The 13,560-nt window shown below is 46.6% G+C and overlaps 1 protein-coding gene across 3 annotated transcripts in view; it reads right to left on the bottom strand.

The window, feature by feature from the left end:
* LOC149328664 (prestin-like) overlaps nucleotides 1-13,560 on the bottom strand; it is a 198,235-nt gene that overhangs the window by 20,278 nt on the left and 164,397 nt on the right. For 2 of the 3 annotated variants that reach the window (XM_089559601.1, XM_089559599.1), the window contains one exon: nucleotides 4,503-4,611. In XM_089559601.1, coding sequence (XP_089415727.1) covers nucleotides 4,503-4,556 — 54 coding nt within the window. In that variant the 5' untranslated portion in view covers nucleotides 4,557-4,611. Of the gene's footprint in view, nucleotides 1-4,502; nucleotides 4,612-12,672; nucleotides 12,868-13,560 lie in introns of those variants that run through there. The other variant, XM_089559600.1, reaches the window with a different exon arrangement.

Below are 13,560 nucleotides of genomic sequence, written 5' to 3'. Positions count from 1 at the left end.
GCTGAGATAATGGCCAATAAAAATAGGTCCCAGCGCAGGCATAGGTAGGGATCTTGGGCACTCGTGAGGGGAGGTAAATTGATGACGGGCTTCTTTGTATGCATCTGGTACTGGAGCAGCCGTTGTGCAATAAAGGTGGTGTCAGCACCGGAACTAGATCCGCGGGCGTCCCGCAATATGCATCGATTCGTGATTTTCCGTCCATTTAGTTCAACGGCAACTGAACTAATGCACTATATACTGAGATGGAGACTGAGGCTTCCTATTATCCTATGAGCACACATTAGCTCCTTCTGTTCTAAAGGATGATGTCTCTACACAAAAGAGGCTAGAAGCGTTGCAGTTAGCATTAAACTCTGGAGTCGTTAAAATTAAAAGACCGTGCTTTGAGGAACCCATCTCTAAATATCAACATGAGCGATTATTTACGCTTGAATCGGGCTAGTACGTAAACCTCCATATTTTATAGGTCACTTAATAAGTCAAAGGCAGTCACACAACTAATCACTCTGGTATGGATTTGATCAATCATGGTGGTAAGGGACCGCACTTGCTTGTTGAATACTTCCGCCTCTTTACTTGAAAGTTCAGTAGAGTATTGTGCATGTTAGTTTGTTCATCGAATGCATATTAGTTTATTCTGAACAAAGAACGGCATCTGCCAAGGTGACTGAAGTTTCATTTTAAATAAAATATTCTGATGTGGCTTTTGTGCTAGAAAATTCGTTTGAACTAAATGTGAACGTAGGCAATCCAGCGCCCTAGCGTTAATTCAGGTCGGAATTAAGTAGTCTGCAATTGCCAGACTTTTTTCTCGAGTTGTTGCTGTAGAAAAGCTGCAGTAGTGCAGACATCACCATTTCATGCGCACTGAATTGTTATTGTTGTTGTTATGTTGATTTAGTTTTTATTGCAGCTGCTGTGTTTCTCTGCTTACTACTGTTTACTTAATGATATAGGCGGCCCCAGCTCAGTAACTGACTACGGGACCTCCTTGTGTATAAATTTGCCCCCCCCCCCCTTATATTTTCATTTTTATACCAATCAACTGATTCTGATGCCTGCGCTATAAACTAATGTCATCCCGACCGCACGGCCACTCCGTTTCCGAACATCACACCGCGACTGACAACCCGGCTGCCATGCAGCGTCGCCGCGTAGCTGAGCCCAATTTCGCGAAATTACGCATCGAAAGCGAAACGCCGCTTCCTGCTTCTCTGGCACCCGGCGCGCTTTCTTGCGAACGGTAAGGGACACGCCGGAGCAGCAGGGCGTTCATTTGCACAAGCACACATTGTGCACAAGTCAAAACGCGCACAAACTGCGGTCACACGGACAAGCACGCCCACATGACAAGCGAGCAGAGCACACGCAAGGTCCTACGCGCTGCTCGACGGCGGAGATCTGGGCTACGAGGTTAATTGCTCCAGATTCCCAGCGACACTGGGAGATTTCGCCGCGTCGGAAGTAGCCGTTCTTCTTTCTTTTATGTTGGGTACCCGCATTGCTTCCGCTAAGGCGGTACGGGATTGCTCGCAGCTCGCGTGTTCTTGTCCTGTCAGCCGGTAATCGTACCCGTGTGGGCATATGCAGGTACCTGGCTTTATTGTGAAATGCAAAGGCAACCTGTCGGCGCGTATCAAAGAAGTGCGCCCGTCGGTAGAGCGGAAGTTAGAACGGCGTATGTGGCTAGTATGCGCACCCGCCGCGCTGGCTCAATGTGGTAAAGGCGCCCGTCTACTGAGCTGGAGTACCCGGGTTCGTACCCGACCGCGGCGGCTGCGGTTTGATGGCGGCTAAACGTAAAGGCACCCGTGTGCTCTGCGTTTTAGGCGCACTTTAAAGATCCCCAGGTGGTCGAAATTATTCCGGAGACCTCCACTGCGGCACCTCTTCCTCTCTTTCTTCTTTCACTGCCACCTTCCTCCCTTCCCTTACGGCGCGGTTCAGGTGTCCACCTAGATATGTGAGAGATACTGCGCCATTTCTTTTCCTCAGAAACCAATTTATCAATTTACCAATTAGTATGCACACAGCGTCTATGAGAGCCCGACTGCAATTTTAAGCAACGCCTATGGTACAGAGCGACGACGTTGATTTCAGGAAAGGTTGTGCCGTGCGTTGTAAGTTCTCATTTCCAGCTTAGCGAAGATGGTTTTCCCTTACATAGTCTGCGGGTAACAGTCAGATAGTAATGCAAAGGGGAAACCTGAAGTCGACCTGTATGATGCCCCTGAAGGGAACGCCGCTAAGTGCATTGTGCTAGTAATAGGCTGCGCCTTAATCATAAGCCAGCAACACGAACTTATCACCGGTCCTTGATCCAATAAGTAAATTTTAAAGGCAATTTCTACGCCGTTTACGGCGGTGGTCGTTTGCTGGTGTACACGGTACGCATGTCTAAGGACATATTCAGTACAGTTTACGCCTCTCACCTGTCAACGGATATTTTACAAAAGAAAAGGGCACCCATGGAGACTTCTCAAGCTACAAGAAAGAACATAACAGTAATCTCAAGAGTTAATTACTTTGTTGCGCAGCAGATCATCATTTACGTCGCCATTACATAACATACTTGTTGCGCGTACTATATTAATCTGAGTCGTTTACGACTTAATGCACGGGAAACCTCCATGGCATCATAGCACTTCCGTAATGATAACTGCCCTCGCAGAAGAGACCACCGTCTTCAGGACTACCAGAACCATTAAGGGTCCACCCTGAGGCCAAAAGGAAATGGCACCGTTATTCCCAGCAAAGTGCTCCCACGAGGTCGCTAAAAATAAAGGGCTTGTAAATCCACCTATTAGAAATAATTGGCTCTTAAATACCCAGCAAGGCTACGGCGGTAAAAGATCCTTACGTGCGCTGGAACATCTGGCTCATGCAAACTCGCGCCCTCTCGGGGCGCGTCGCTCAGCCTCAAACCACGGTTGTTCGCTCCACCTCCAGAAAAGAAACCGTGTTAGCCGTCCCTTCCAATAGGTGGCGCGACAGGTCGTGCGACTGTAAACGCACCCGTAGCCAATCAATCAGGCGCAGCTTTCAAGCGGAGCCGGTGGTGAGAATCTACGCGAGTGTCGAGACGCAGAAGTGCTATGGTAATAATGGCGGACGACAGACGAAATCACGGGTTCTCTCTCTTCGTGTGCCACCGCAGCAAGTGTTCGTAAAATTGCGTAATTGCTGCGAGTAGCGCAATTATTGCGCCTATTACTGCACCGATTCGGCGCTGAGGCCGGCGTAAAGCGAGGCGAATTTGCTGAAGGACAAATGCAAAAAGCATGCCGCGTCCTCGACGGCGCAATTACGTCAGTGTTTCTCGGGAACGAGCCGTCACTGGAGTGCTAAAGGCGCGTTCTTCTTCAAATATGATTTCGACGTTGAGTAATGCTGTTATAAGAAGTCGCTAGCTGGCACGTTGACAGGGAGTTTTCGAGGCTTCCGCAAGAACTTGGATAGCACTGCAATTTGCGGCACTGGAGAAATGTGAATTTGCTCTTGAACGTCAACAACTTTCTTTGAGCAAGTCATCATGGCCACGTAACAGTTATCACGTTACACTTAGTGGATGTCGACTTTTTGCAAGTCACTGTTGTCACGCGACACTATCACGTGACCATCGCATGATGTTAGCAACTTTTTTTGCGAGTCATCGTTGTCTAGCATCAGTACGCGCCGTCAAGACAATTTAACGCCGTATACACCACAACGCGTTAACTTCCTGCCCCTCTTACTCGCTTGAACCAACGACCCTGCGTGGAATATGCGTCTCGTGCCGGCCTGGCCCGCAAGGGTCCGGGTTAGAACCTGAATGCAGGCAAATTTCTTTTTTCGAATGAGATCACGTGAGAAGTACCACTTCCTGTGGAGGCAATTTGTGGACAACATCCGGTGACGGGATTTTCTTCGCATGAGGCATATAATGCTTTCGTATTAATAGAAAAGCAAAACAGGTAACGAGGGCACAGTTTGTTCCTCATGGCATTCTGCAGCAAAGGAGATTTTCAATGGACGTTGTCAGGACTTCCGCCTTTCGTTCCCATCATGCCGGTGCTGTGTTTGACCACCCGTTTTGGCGCTTCCGCAGGAGGGTAGAATGCAGTAAGGTAATTTTTTGGAATGGGTATTTTATCTGTCTTTGTTTTTCTTCTTTTTGACATCACTTTGAAACAGAAATAACAGAAACGTTGACGCTGCTTACTTTCTAGTATTTAGGCACGTTGCCCATGACCACACTCTCATGAGCCAATGCAACTCCACGATGTCGAAAAATATCTGATCTAATGACATGATAGTTACTCGACCACGCTTTTTGCTAACAATTCGTACAAAGAATTATTAACTTGCATATCGAATATGCATCTGAGCTTACGTTCAAGCTCTCTTACGCCTTCGTGCCGTTGAAAAGCTAAGTTCGCTGTGGTATACAAAACGTGAAAAAAAATAATAATAAACCAAGCGTCCATCCATAACAGAGTAGTATAAGCAGAAAGCCTTACCTGGGTAAAAGACGGCCTATGCACGCCATACCGCGCGCAGTCTTGAGGATTCATGCTGCAACGTTTGAAGGCGTAGTCTCTCTTGACGGGCGCGGTCGGGTTAGGACATCTGCGAACAAGAAGGTTGAATAGGATCAATCAAACGGCGAATGAAATGCGCGAGAAGAAATGAAGTAACAGAGCTCAATAAATTTGGAATCAACTGGTTGCTGGATTGCAATGTGTTACACCACTAGTTGTGACGATGATATTTATAAACAGTTGAGAATAAGGTTGACTATGACCGGGTGTTGATATCCGCGTGCCCATCGTGATTTACGGAAGAAATGACGCGAGAAATAAACTGCTGGAGCGCCACATATTCAAAATGCAACACTCTGACTTCTACAGCACTGTAAGCACATTACAAACCATCTGTGCTTCCCTTATACGCCCACACCAATATACAGTCACTCGGGGCATAAGACAGAGTTATGCCGATAGAGAAAGAACATTCCCGGGCTTATGATGAATTACGCAAATACCCACCCACCTGTGGCACTTGAGTGCGTTGTAGCGGGTGCAGAAATGTCTACATTTTATTTTATTTTTTGTTGCCCCCGACAGTACAGTTGATAAACTGAAAACAAAGAAACTAAATATATAGGCGCTGCCACCATGTGGTCATTGTCCACAGGAGGGCCTACGCTTTATGAAAAAAAGCTTTGATTTATTTCCGTCCACTACACCTAACAGCAGATTCGATGGAACACGTCGGGTTGGTGACTACCGGTCCGTGCCAGCGCAGTGAGCCTTTGTGGACAGGTGTTCGCGCCGCTCCAACCGCCGAAGGCTACGTGTGGCTTCAAACGCGCTCGCGTGAGCTGGTCACGTGAATCGTAGCAAGGCCGACATTTGGAGCGCATGTTTTTGAGGGAAACCACGTTGCACGTGCTACTGCTGCTTCTAACCATTGATAAACATCGGCGTTCCGGCAGCCGGATACTGTTCCGCACCAGCCGTGTTCCGACAGTCGCAGGTGGAACAGAAAGGACAAAGCTTTATTCGAGGCCTTTATGAGCAGGCATTTTAAGGCCTGACATCAAAAACCCGTGCGGGTTTCGTGGTGTAACGTTGGACAGGAGTTTTTCGAAAGCATACCTCGTGATGGACGTTGCGGGATGCTTTGAGGTCATCGGTTTCAAAGTTCTTAGATTGAATGTAAACTTCGTCAGCATCGTTATCCAGCCTTAAAGTTGGTTAGGTCGTGAAGAATGCAAAAACACAGTAACTCTCTCATATTCAGTTTAAGCGCAAGACCAGTACGGTGAGGGCAGGGATTAGAAAGGGTGCGAAACGAGGAACAAAGAAAGAAGTTATCACGTCGGCTCATGACTTGCTTGAATGAGCTCAAACCACTTATACTCGGGCGTTCTCAAGCAGAAGCAGCTATTAATTTTAAGCCCTTTTTTATTTTTTACGCTAAGTATGGTTAATGCAATGTTTCGAGGCTGCAGTGAGGCAAAGCACAGGCCCCTATAAATCCGCCCATGTCATCTGGAGACGGGAATAGTCTGTTTACGTGAGAGAACACCCTGCTCGCACAATGTGCGTTGGCACTAATGGCGACGTAGGCCAATTATTTCCGCGAGCTGCGATTTCACCCGCAAAGGGACACCAGCTGGAAGTACATTGTAGCAGAGCTACGTCACAACTCAGGGTCGAAAAACAGGATCCCCGCCGCGGCTTTGCTTTCCCAGTAAACCGTGGGTGTATTGTAAGAACGTCGCATCCCATCTCTTCTGAAGCCTGGCGCAGGGCTTGAGCGGCCTTTTTGATCGCTCCGGAAATAGAAGGGCAAGCGGTACGGCGCGATGATCCGTTGCCAGCGGATTCGCGTTGGGCTTGTGTGTGTGCGCGCGCGAACGACTCAATGGTTGCCGGAAAAATGTAAACAGCCGGATGGTTGCGACCGGCGATACGCGCGCAACCCACGCGAGTGCGCGCAGCGCGCCGGCGCATGCGCATGGAGAAAGAAAGAGAAAGAGAGAATGCGTTGAAGCGGAAAGAAAGAAAATCTAGGCGGCGAATGAGCACATGTGCGACTCTGCGCATCGTGTGGTTATGAATTGCTCGGAACAAAGGGACTAGCGTTGCCATCCTGCTCTTGTCACGGGGCGCTGTACAGAGAGCGCGGATGCTTTGTTGCCAGCGTTGCTTACCTACAGTCGGCAGGAGAAGCTTACGGGACGGGGGTTTGAGGAAAGAAAGAAAACGTTTGATTCTTTGCCTTCTAGTTAGTTCTCTGCTTTCTATTGCTTATTTAACATATGAAAGTTCTGTGTGCCGTTCCTTCGCTTCAGTACCGAGCTGAGAAATGGGGCAGCAACACTTTAAAGCTCGTGAGCATTCAGACCTATGTTCTCTAGTTTAGGGGAAGTAAAGAACCTAATTAATGTAGTGAATTAACAAAAAAGACAGACAGACAGACAGACAGACAGACAGACAGACAGACAGACAGACAGACAGACAGACAGACAGACAGACAGACAGACAGACAGACAGACAGACAGACAGACAGACAGACAGACCAGACAGACAGACAGACAGACAGACAGACAGACAGACAGACAGACAGACAGACAGACAGACAGACAGACAGACAGACAGACAGACAGACAGACAGACAGACAGAGACAGACAGACAGACAGACAGACAGACAGACAGACAGACAGACAGACATTAGTTTGGGCTTAAAAAAAATAAGAAAAAACTGCCCTGCCCGCACCGTCATACGACACAACGGGCTAGACAGACAGACAGTCGGGTGTTCTTAGCATTGTGGGCAGGGTACGTAACGCGAAGGCAAGATAACCGCTGGTCCTTAAGGGTAACGCAGTGGATTCCAAACACCACATGAACGTTCCGACGTAGAGTGGGACCGTGCGGTGGTTCAGGGACCCAAGAGGGGTCTAACACACTTGCCATATTAAAGTTTTTCTCTCTCTCTCTCTCCAAGAGAAGGCAAGCGTAGCAGGGGGTGGCAGAAATTTAGGTGGGCGGATAAGATTAAGAAGTTCATGAGGATACGGTGGCCGCAGCTGGCAAAGGACAGGATTAACTGGAGAGGCGTGGGAGAGGCCATCGTTGCCCTGCAGTGCGCGTAGTCCAGCTGATGATGATGATGGTGGTGGAAGTTTGGATTATGTTGTGCCGCGTGATTTTGAAGGGGGGCTTGGCACGATAAAACAAGGACAAGAGAGACACACAAGACGAGCGCTGACCGACTGACTGACTGACTGAGTTATTGATTGTTTGACTGAGGATTGATTGATTGATTGATTGATTGATTGATTGATTGATTGATTGCAATTATCTAGAATGCCTCCGCGTACATAGGGAGAAGTGCATGCGCCAGGCCATAGTGTCGATATCAGGCCACTGGGCAGCGATGCAACGCCGCCGTGAATTGTTCTTCAGCACGTGCTCCTCGTAAGCCTAGTGCTGACTGTAAAGCAGGTCAGTGCCACACAGTTTCCCCGCCACAGTCAGGATGTCTCCCAGTCTGCTTGAAACAAAGGGGCTGCATGCTCTCTCGGATCGCTGTGCCCTCCTCAGCGGTGCCAAGAGCGGCATGAGCCATCATACATTGAGGCTAAGCCCGTTACGCGTGCATGAACCTGCCTCTTGCCTGTTTAGGCATTCAGCCGGAGAAGGCATTTACGTAAACGCTGCCGTCAGCGACAATCTGCGCTCGGTTCACCGACAGAGAGCCACGGGAATAATTGATGCCCTAATTATTAGCCCGCGATTATTCATAAAGGCTAGGTGACGGATGCAGCTCGAAGCTCTTCGCCGTTGCCATTTGGAGGCCTTAACCAAGTGGAGAAAACGACGTCGAGCTTTAAAACAGCACATACCATGCTGACGTTGACTTGCTAAAAAGTAGTAAGACAGCCTTACTCGTCCGACTCAAGCAACATACCAAGTTGCGCCTAGAAGTTTATTGCAGATGATCACTTCAATCCTTCATCTTTGTCTTTCTTTGTTTCCTTCACCATTCTCTATGAAATTCTCGTCTTCTTTCTTTCATCTCTGCTGTTATGATACTTTCTTTTTGTTTTCCCTTTTAGATTGACTTATTGATTGACTGACTGATTGATTGATTGATTGATTGATTGATTCATTCATTCCAATCACCTAGAATGCCTCCGCGTACTTGGGGAGAATTGAACGCTCCAGGCTCTTCACTCTCTTTAGCCCGTCCTTAACGGCACGATTCAGGTGTCCACCCAGAGTGAATTTATGGCAAGTGTTGGGCGATCTGGTAAGAATGCATTTGAGTACAGCACGAAACCAACAAGAACTCACTGTTCTTTCTCCGCACTTATTTACGGTTTGCTGTAACAGAACTTCCCTGCTGCGAGTAGCACCATTCCGGCTTCGTTTTTGTCTGATGCCCTTATTAGCTTCGTGTTCTACGCTTTAAACAGAAGTACACCTATGTAGGAATAAAAAAAAAAGAGTAAGGTGTCTTCTAGCGCTTTTCCTTCAAAAAAGAGAGGGCACTAGAGGACAGTTTATACTCATTTTACTCCTTTCTCTCTCTTCTATAAAAGTGAGGGCGCTAGAGAATTGTTTGCACCCTTTTTACTCCCTTCAGTAAAACGAAGTGCACAAGAGGATGGGCCACTTCCTTTTTACTCTTTTCGGCTCAGAGTGTACTCAAATAGGACCCAGAGTGGGACGGTTACCGTTCATTCCTCCCCATTAATGTCTTCATTCATCCTCTATAAGTTTGTCGCTAGATTTGGCTACGCTCATGTGGCGTAAAATTTACCACGCTAAGAGCAAAAAACCCGCCGGCCCGTTGGAAGCGAACTTCTGTGCGGAGGCATCTTCCTTCTTATAATCTTCCCACAAACTGCCACTCGAAAGTTTTCGACTGCGTTTCGTATCCTTCAGAACCGAGAGTAAAAAGTGTCACAAGTTAAAAGGACGCCGAACAAAAAGAATTGCGATAAAAAAGGGAAATTTAAATGTTACAAGGACGAAAACACAGACTACAATATCGTGCGAGAAGCAGACTTTCAAAGGATGAATTTTCATCCCTGAAGGCCATTTTTCAATCAGGTCGTTTTCATTACGCTATACAAGACCGTTTTTGTTTCGTTAGGCATGAGAAAGCCGTACTTTCGCGCTTCCTCTGTCGACTCGGGTGTGTTGTACCCGCTGTGCCCTGAAAAGGAGAACCGGTTCTATCTGGACAAAACGGAAGTTCTCTGCAAAGCGTGAACCGGCACTAACTGGACAAAACGGTGCAAAGCTTTGACCCGTGCTGGTGTATTGATATGTGACGTCGCAGTCTACGTACCGTGCTACTACGATTTTGGGTGATATCGCATATTTTGAGTTTTCGATGTAGTTAGCTTCTATTATTCTGCCCAACACTCTAGTCCGTCACTAACTCTTTACGTAGAAGAGGAAAGTTTATATGTATTTGCAGGTTAGATTTTTTATAAGGCTTTGTTAACACTAAACTTCCTTCTCGTGAACGCGCATCTTGTAGCGCATAATAACCTGTCTGCGCTAATATACCACACTTTACTGTGCTTTTTGGTAATCTATTGAGGCCGTGCGTTGCAACCTGAAAATCCTTATTTTCGGTAAATATTTTACATTAATTTTCAAAACATTATTTTGTTTCCATTCGTCTAGGTGTTAGGGCATGCAATTTGCAGTATCTATTGAATCATTGTCGTTTTCACCAGCTAAAATCATGCACGTATCGTATGCGTATGCAATAAATTTAGCGAGGAGAAATACATTGATAATGACATTTTTATAAAGATTAAAAATAAATGGTCCCAGTATACTCCCTCGCGCTAGGCCGCAAAGGACAGGGTGGGTTTTTGATAGGAAGCTATTTACAGTAACTGCTTCTCAACGATATTCTAGACAATGCTTTACAAGTGATTCACTGCAAGCCTGCTGAAACCGTAGCGTTGAAGCTTCCGGGGTAGTATCAGATGATTTAAGAGGTCAAACACCTTTGTGAAGTCAATGAATATGCACATCAATCCTGTTTCGTTTAAACTGGTTTAATATGCATTCATTCTGCTGGCGCCAGGTTTTTACGGACAGTCGTATTGAACACGGGCGTTCGACTCGTACGGCTCGTCTTGTGCTGCGGTATGCGGCTTTTACGATCGCGTTCTCTATCTACGCTGTCCGACGGCGGAGCTTTACGGTCTCTGAGCTCCGGAAGCCATAGAACGTAAAGTTCCTTTTTGTGGTTGTGCGAGTGATAGGCTGCTGAGCTCAGCAGGAATTCTGTCAAGAGGGTGCTATGAAACAGCTTTTTGCACGTACGGTACATCACGGCGGTTTCTTGTTCAGTACTTCGTGTAGTGAAAACACGTGCAGCACGCTGTGAAACAAACCTGTAATCCTTCCCATTAACTGGCTTTAGCACTTGCGCGTCTCTTCATAAAGATCTTGAAATAATAGAGCTCTGTGAGTGGTGCGTGGAGGTTTGCATCAACCGGGACAAATTGAGAAGGGCGGCTCTAAGGACACCATTTTCAAGTGCGTTTTTCATGCAGTACAGTTTGCAAGTTCGCGTGTATTTTGAATATAACATGCACAAGCACTTCTGCTAAGTTCAGAATGAAGCGGCCGGCGTACGCGTTGTATGTTACCAAACGTTGGAAATAACTTTAAAGTGGTAACAAACAGCGCCGGGTGAAAATGCTTAGGCAATTTTTCGCTATTGCGTCGAGTGGAGTAGCCCTTGTCACAGGCACAAGAAAAACAAACTATAATTCGCCTCAAAATAGAACGCCACCTAGCTGTGTCTTGTCGCATCCGGTTCATGTGAGAGGAACTCGAATGCAAATTTAATTGCACCTCCATTGATATATTGCCACTTTCTAACGGCATGAACGAGGAAGTCGCACAAATAAAGCCATATTAAATTATAAAAGTACCAGAAAAAAGATACGAATACTTCAGGTAATAATCAAATAACATTTTTCACGAGCACTACGGTGCTTTAATCTGATACGAAAAACAAAAACGAGAACTAAACGTGGAAATTAAAACGACACAAACCGAACCTTCTGGAAAATATTACGAAGGTAATGAATTTAAATAATTGCGGGAAGATAGTATTTGAACTTATCTTCACATACGTCTGCAATCAAGGTATTTTTTTCCTGCCGTATAAAGGCCCAGAGACGAAAGTAACGTCAAGCCGTGTGATTTTACTGTCAACAAAATCCTTAAGAAATTCCTCACAGTATCTTTATGTTACTGCTTCTCGATGTATTCTGGTTGTTCTCGTTCTATTTTGGATCTATTCTGGATGTAACAGGGAGCACAAAACCGCCGGCAGTGTAATGAAGCCTACAGCAACAAACTTAGTTTCTGCCGTGGCAAACAATGTAGGTACACCACACTGGTCCAAACAAAATATTATGGCGCGTGACAGGTGTTCGTTTTTCTCCTCTTTCTAACTTTATGACGTACAAAAGGAATCATCATTCCTTAGCCTCCGATCAACTAAATGGTGTTAGATTAATCAACGAGCCGCCTAAATGGGGTACGATCATGAGTTTCAAACAAGCAAATTTGATGAAGAACATGTTGAAAGTCATTTAAGTCCCAAATTACGGAAACTATTGCTGTGAATGCCTTAGACGGTAGCATAACCAGATAAAAGGAATTAGGTGCATTATTTGAGAATACGGAGAGAAGAAACTTGGAATTTACCATGACATAGGTATAGCACTGTCGAGGACACTTTACATGTTGCTATAAGGCGGCCCGATACGTACCACACCGTTTTCTGGATAATACATTAGAACTGGCATTATATAAGCCTGAGTGGATTTAAGGATAAAGAGAAATTTAAATGCTGGAACACTACACGGTGAACATCTGTACGAACCAACGTCCGCACAAATAAAGCGAAAGGAAAACGGAGACAAAGACTTCTGCAAAGATACAAACTAAATTGATGTGATGCGTTGCATCAAGGCTGTCAAATTAAATCGCAGTGCGTACAGAGGTGAAAAGATGGAGAAAAATGGAGCAATTATGTTAAGAATAAAGCACGCGTCGAAATAAAGCTCGAAACTGGAACGTAACAGCGAACGAACGCTCGAGTGAACGAACGCCTAAACTCACGGATTCGTATTGACGCCGCCATTGCCGTCGCGATGCATGGTCGCGCTGGAGCCTTTCCCGTATTTCTCTTTTTCGTTCCACAGATGCACACCTCACGTGCAAGCACACTGATGAGAGGAAACCCGTGGCGAAGGCCAGTGGATGCAAAAGCGGCGCGCAGTTGCTCCTCTAGTGCCTAAATGCGCCGCAAAGCATTCGGGGCGGCGCTAGCGTAGTGCTCCGGGAGCTCTCCCCTCACTGGTCGCTCCCGTATGACCAATCGCGTTGAACCGCGGCGGCCATTTTGAACCCCGCGCTGTGGTGTCACTGTTTTCGCGTTCGCACGTGTTCGCACAAGGGCATGACTCTGCCCCTGCACCGCAGTGACAAACGAGATATGGGTTTGCTACGTGCAAACAGCGAGCGGCCGTTTCGTTTGTGACCCGATGTGTATGCTCTGGCGTCACATAACTTAAAAGATAACTGCGACTCGGAAGAATGCGGTTTTGTTCCTTAATAGCACGTGCCCAGTTTCCCCCTGGCATAGACCAAGTTTTTAATGGCCCGAGCGCACCCTTTCCTGCTCAGGCAGGCTTAATGCAGATTTGATTTTTATTTTATTCCCCTGCTATATTTTCGTAATCCTGTGGTCAGTTCTAGAGAGAGCGTAGGCGTGGCTTTGCCTGAACCACTGCGCATAGGAGCAAAGTAATCAAACTGGAATACGGTCGCTATATGATGTCTGCCCACTTTCCGAAGGAGCATTACCCAAATTTCGCAAGCGTGCTCTGCAAAGAAAAGTTTACTACGGTTTCAGTGTTTTCTGTGGCCGAGCGACGCGCTAACGAAATTTTGGCTCCTGCGAAATTTGAGCAACTGCCGTGTTTAACAGTTGTTGGTTTATGAAGG

Source organism: Amblyomma mixtum, chromosome 9 (assembly GCF_055824585.1).
Source record: "Amblyomma mixtum isolate Tamu chromosome 9, ASM5582458v1, whole genome shotgun sequence".
Lineage (NCBI taxonomy): Eukaryota > Metazoa > Arthropoda > Arachnida > Ixodida > Ixodidae > Amblyomma > Amblyomma mixtum.
Note: the sequence above shows the minus strand (reverse complement) of the source record. Positions and strands in the feature narration are given on the sequence as shown.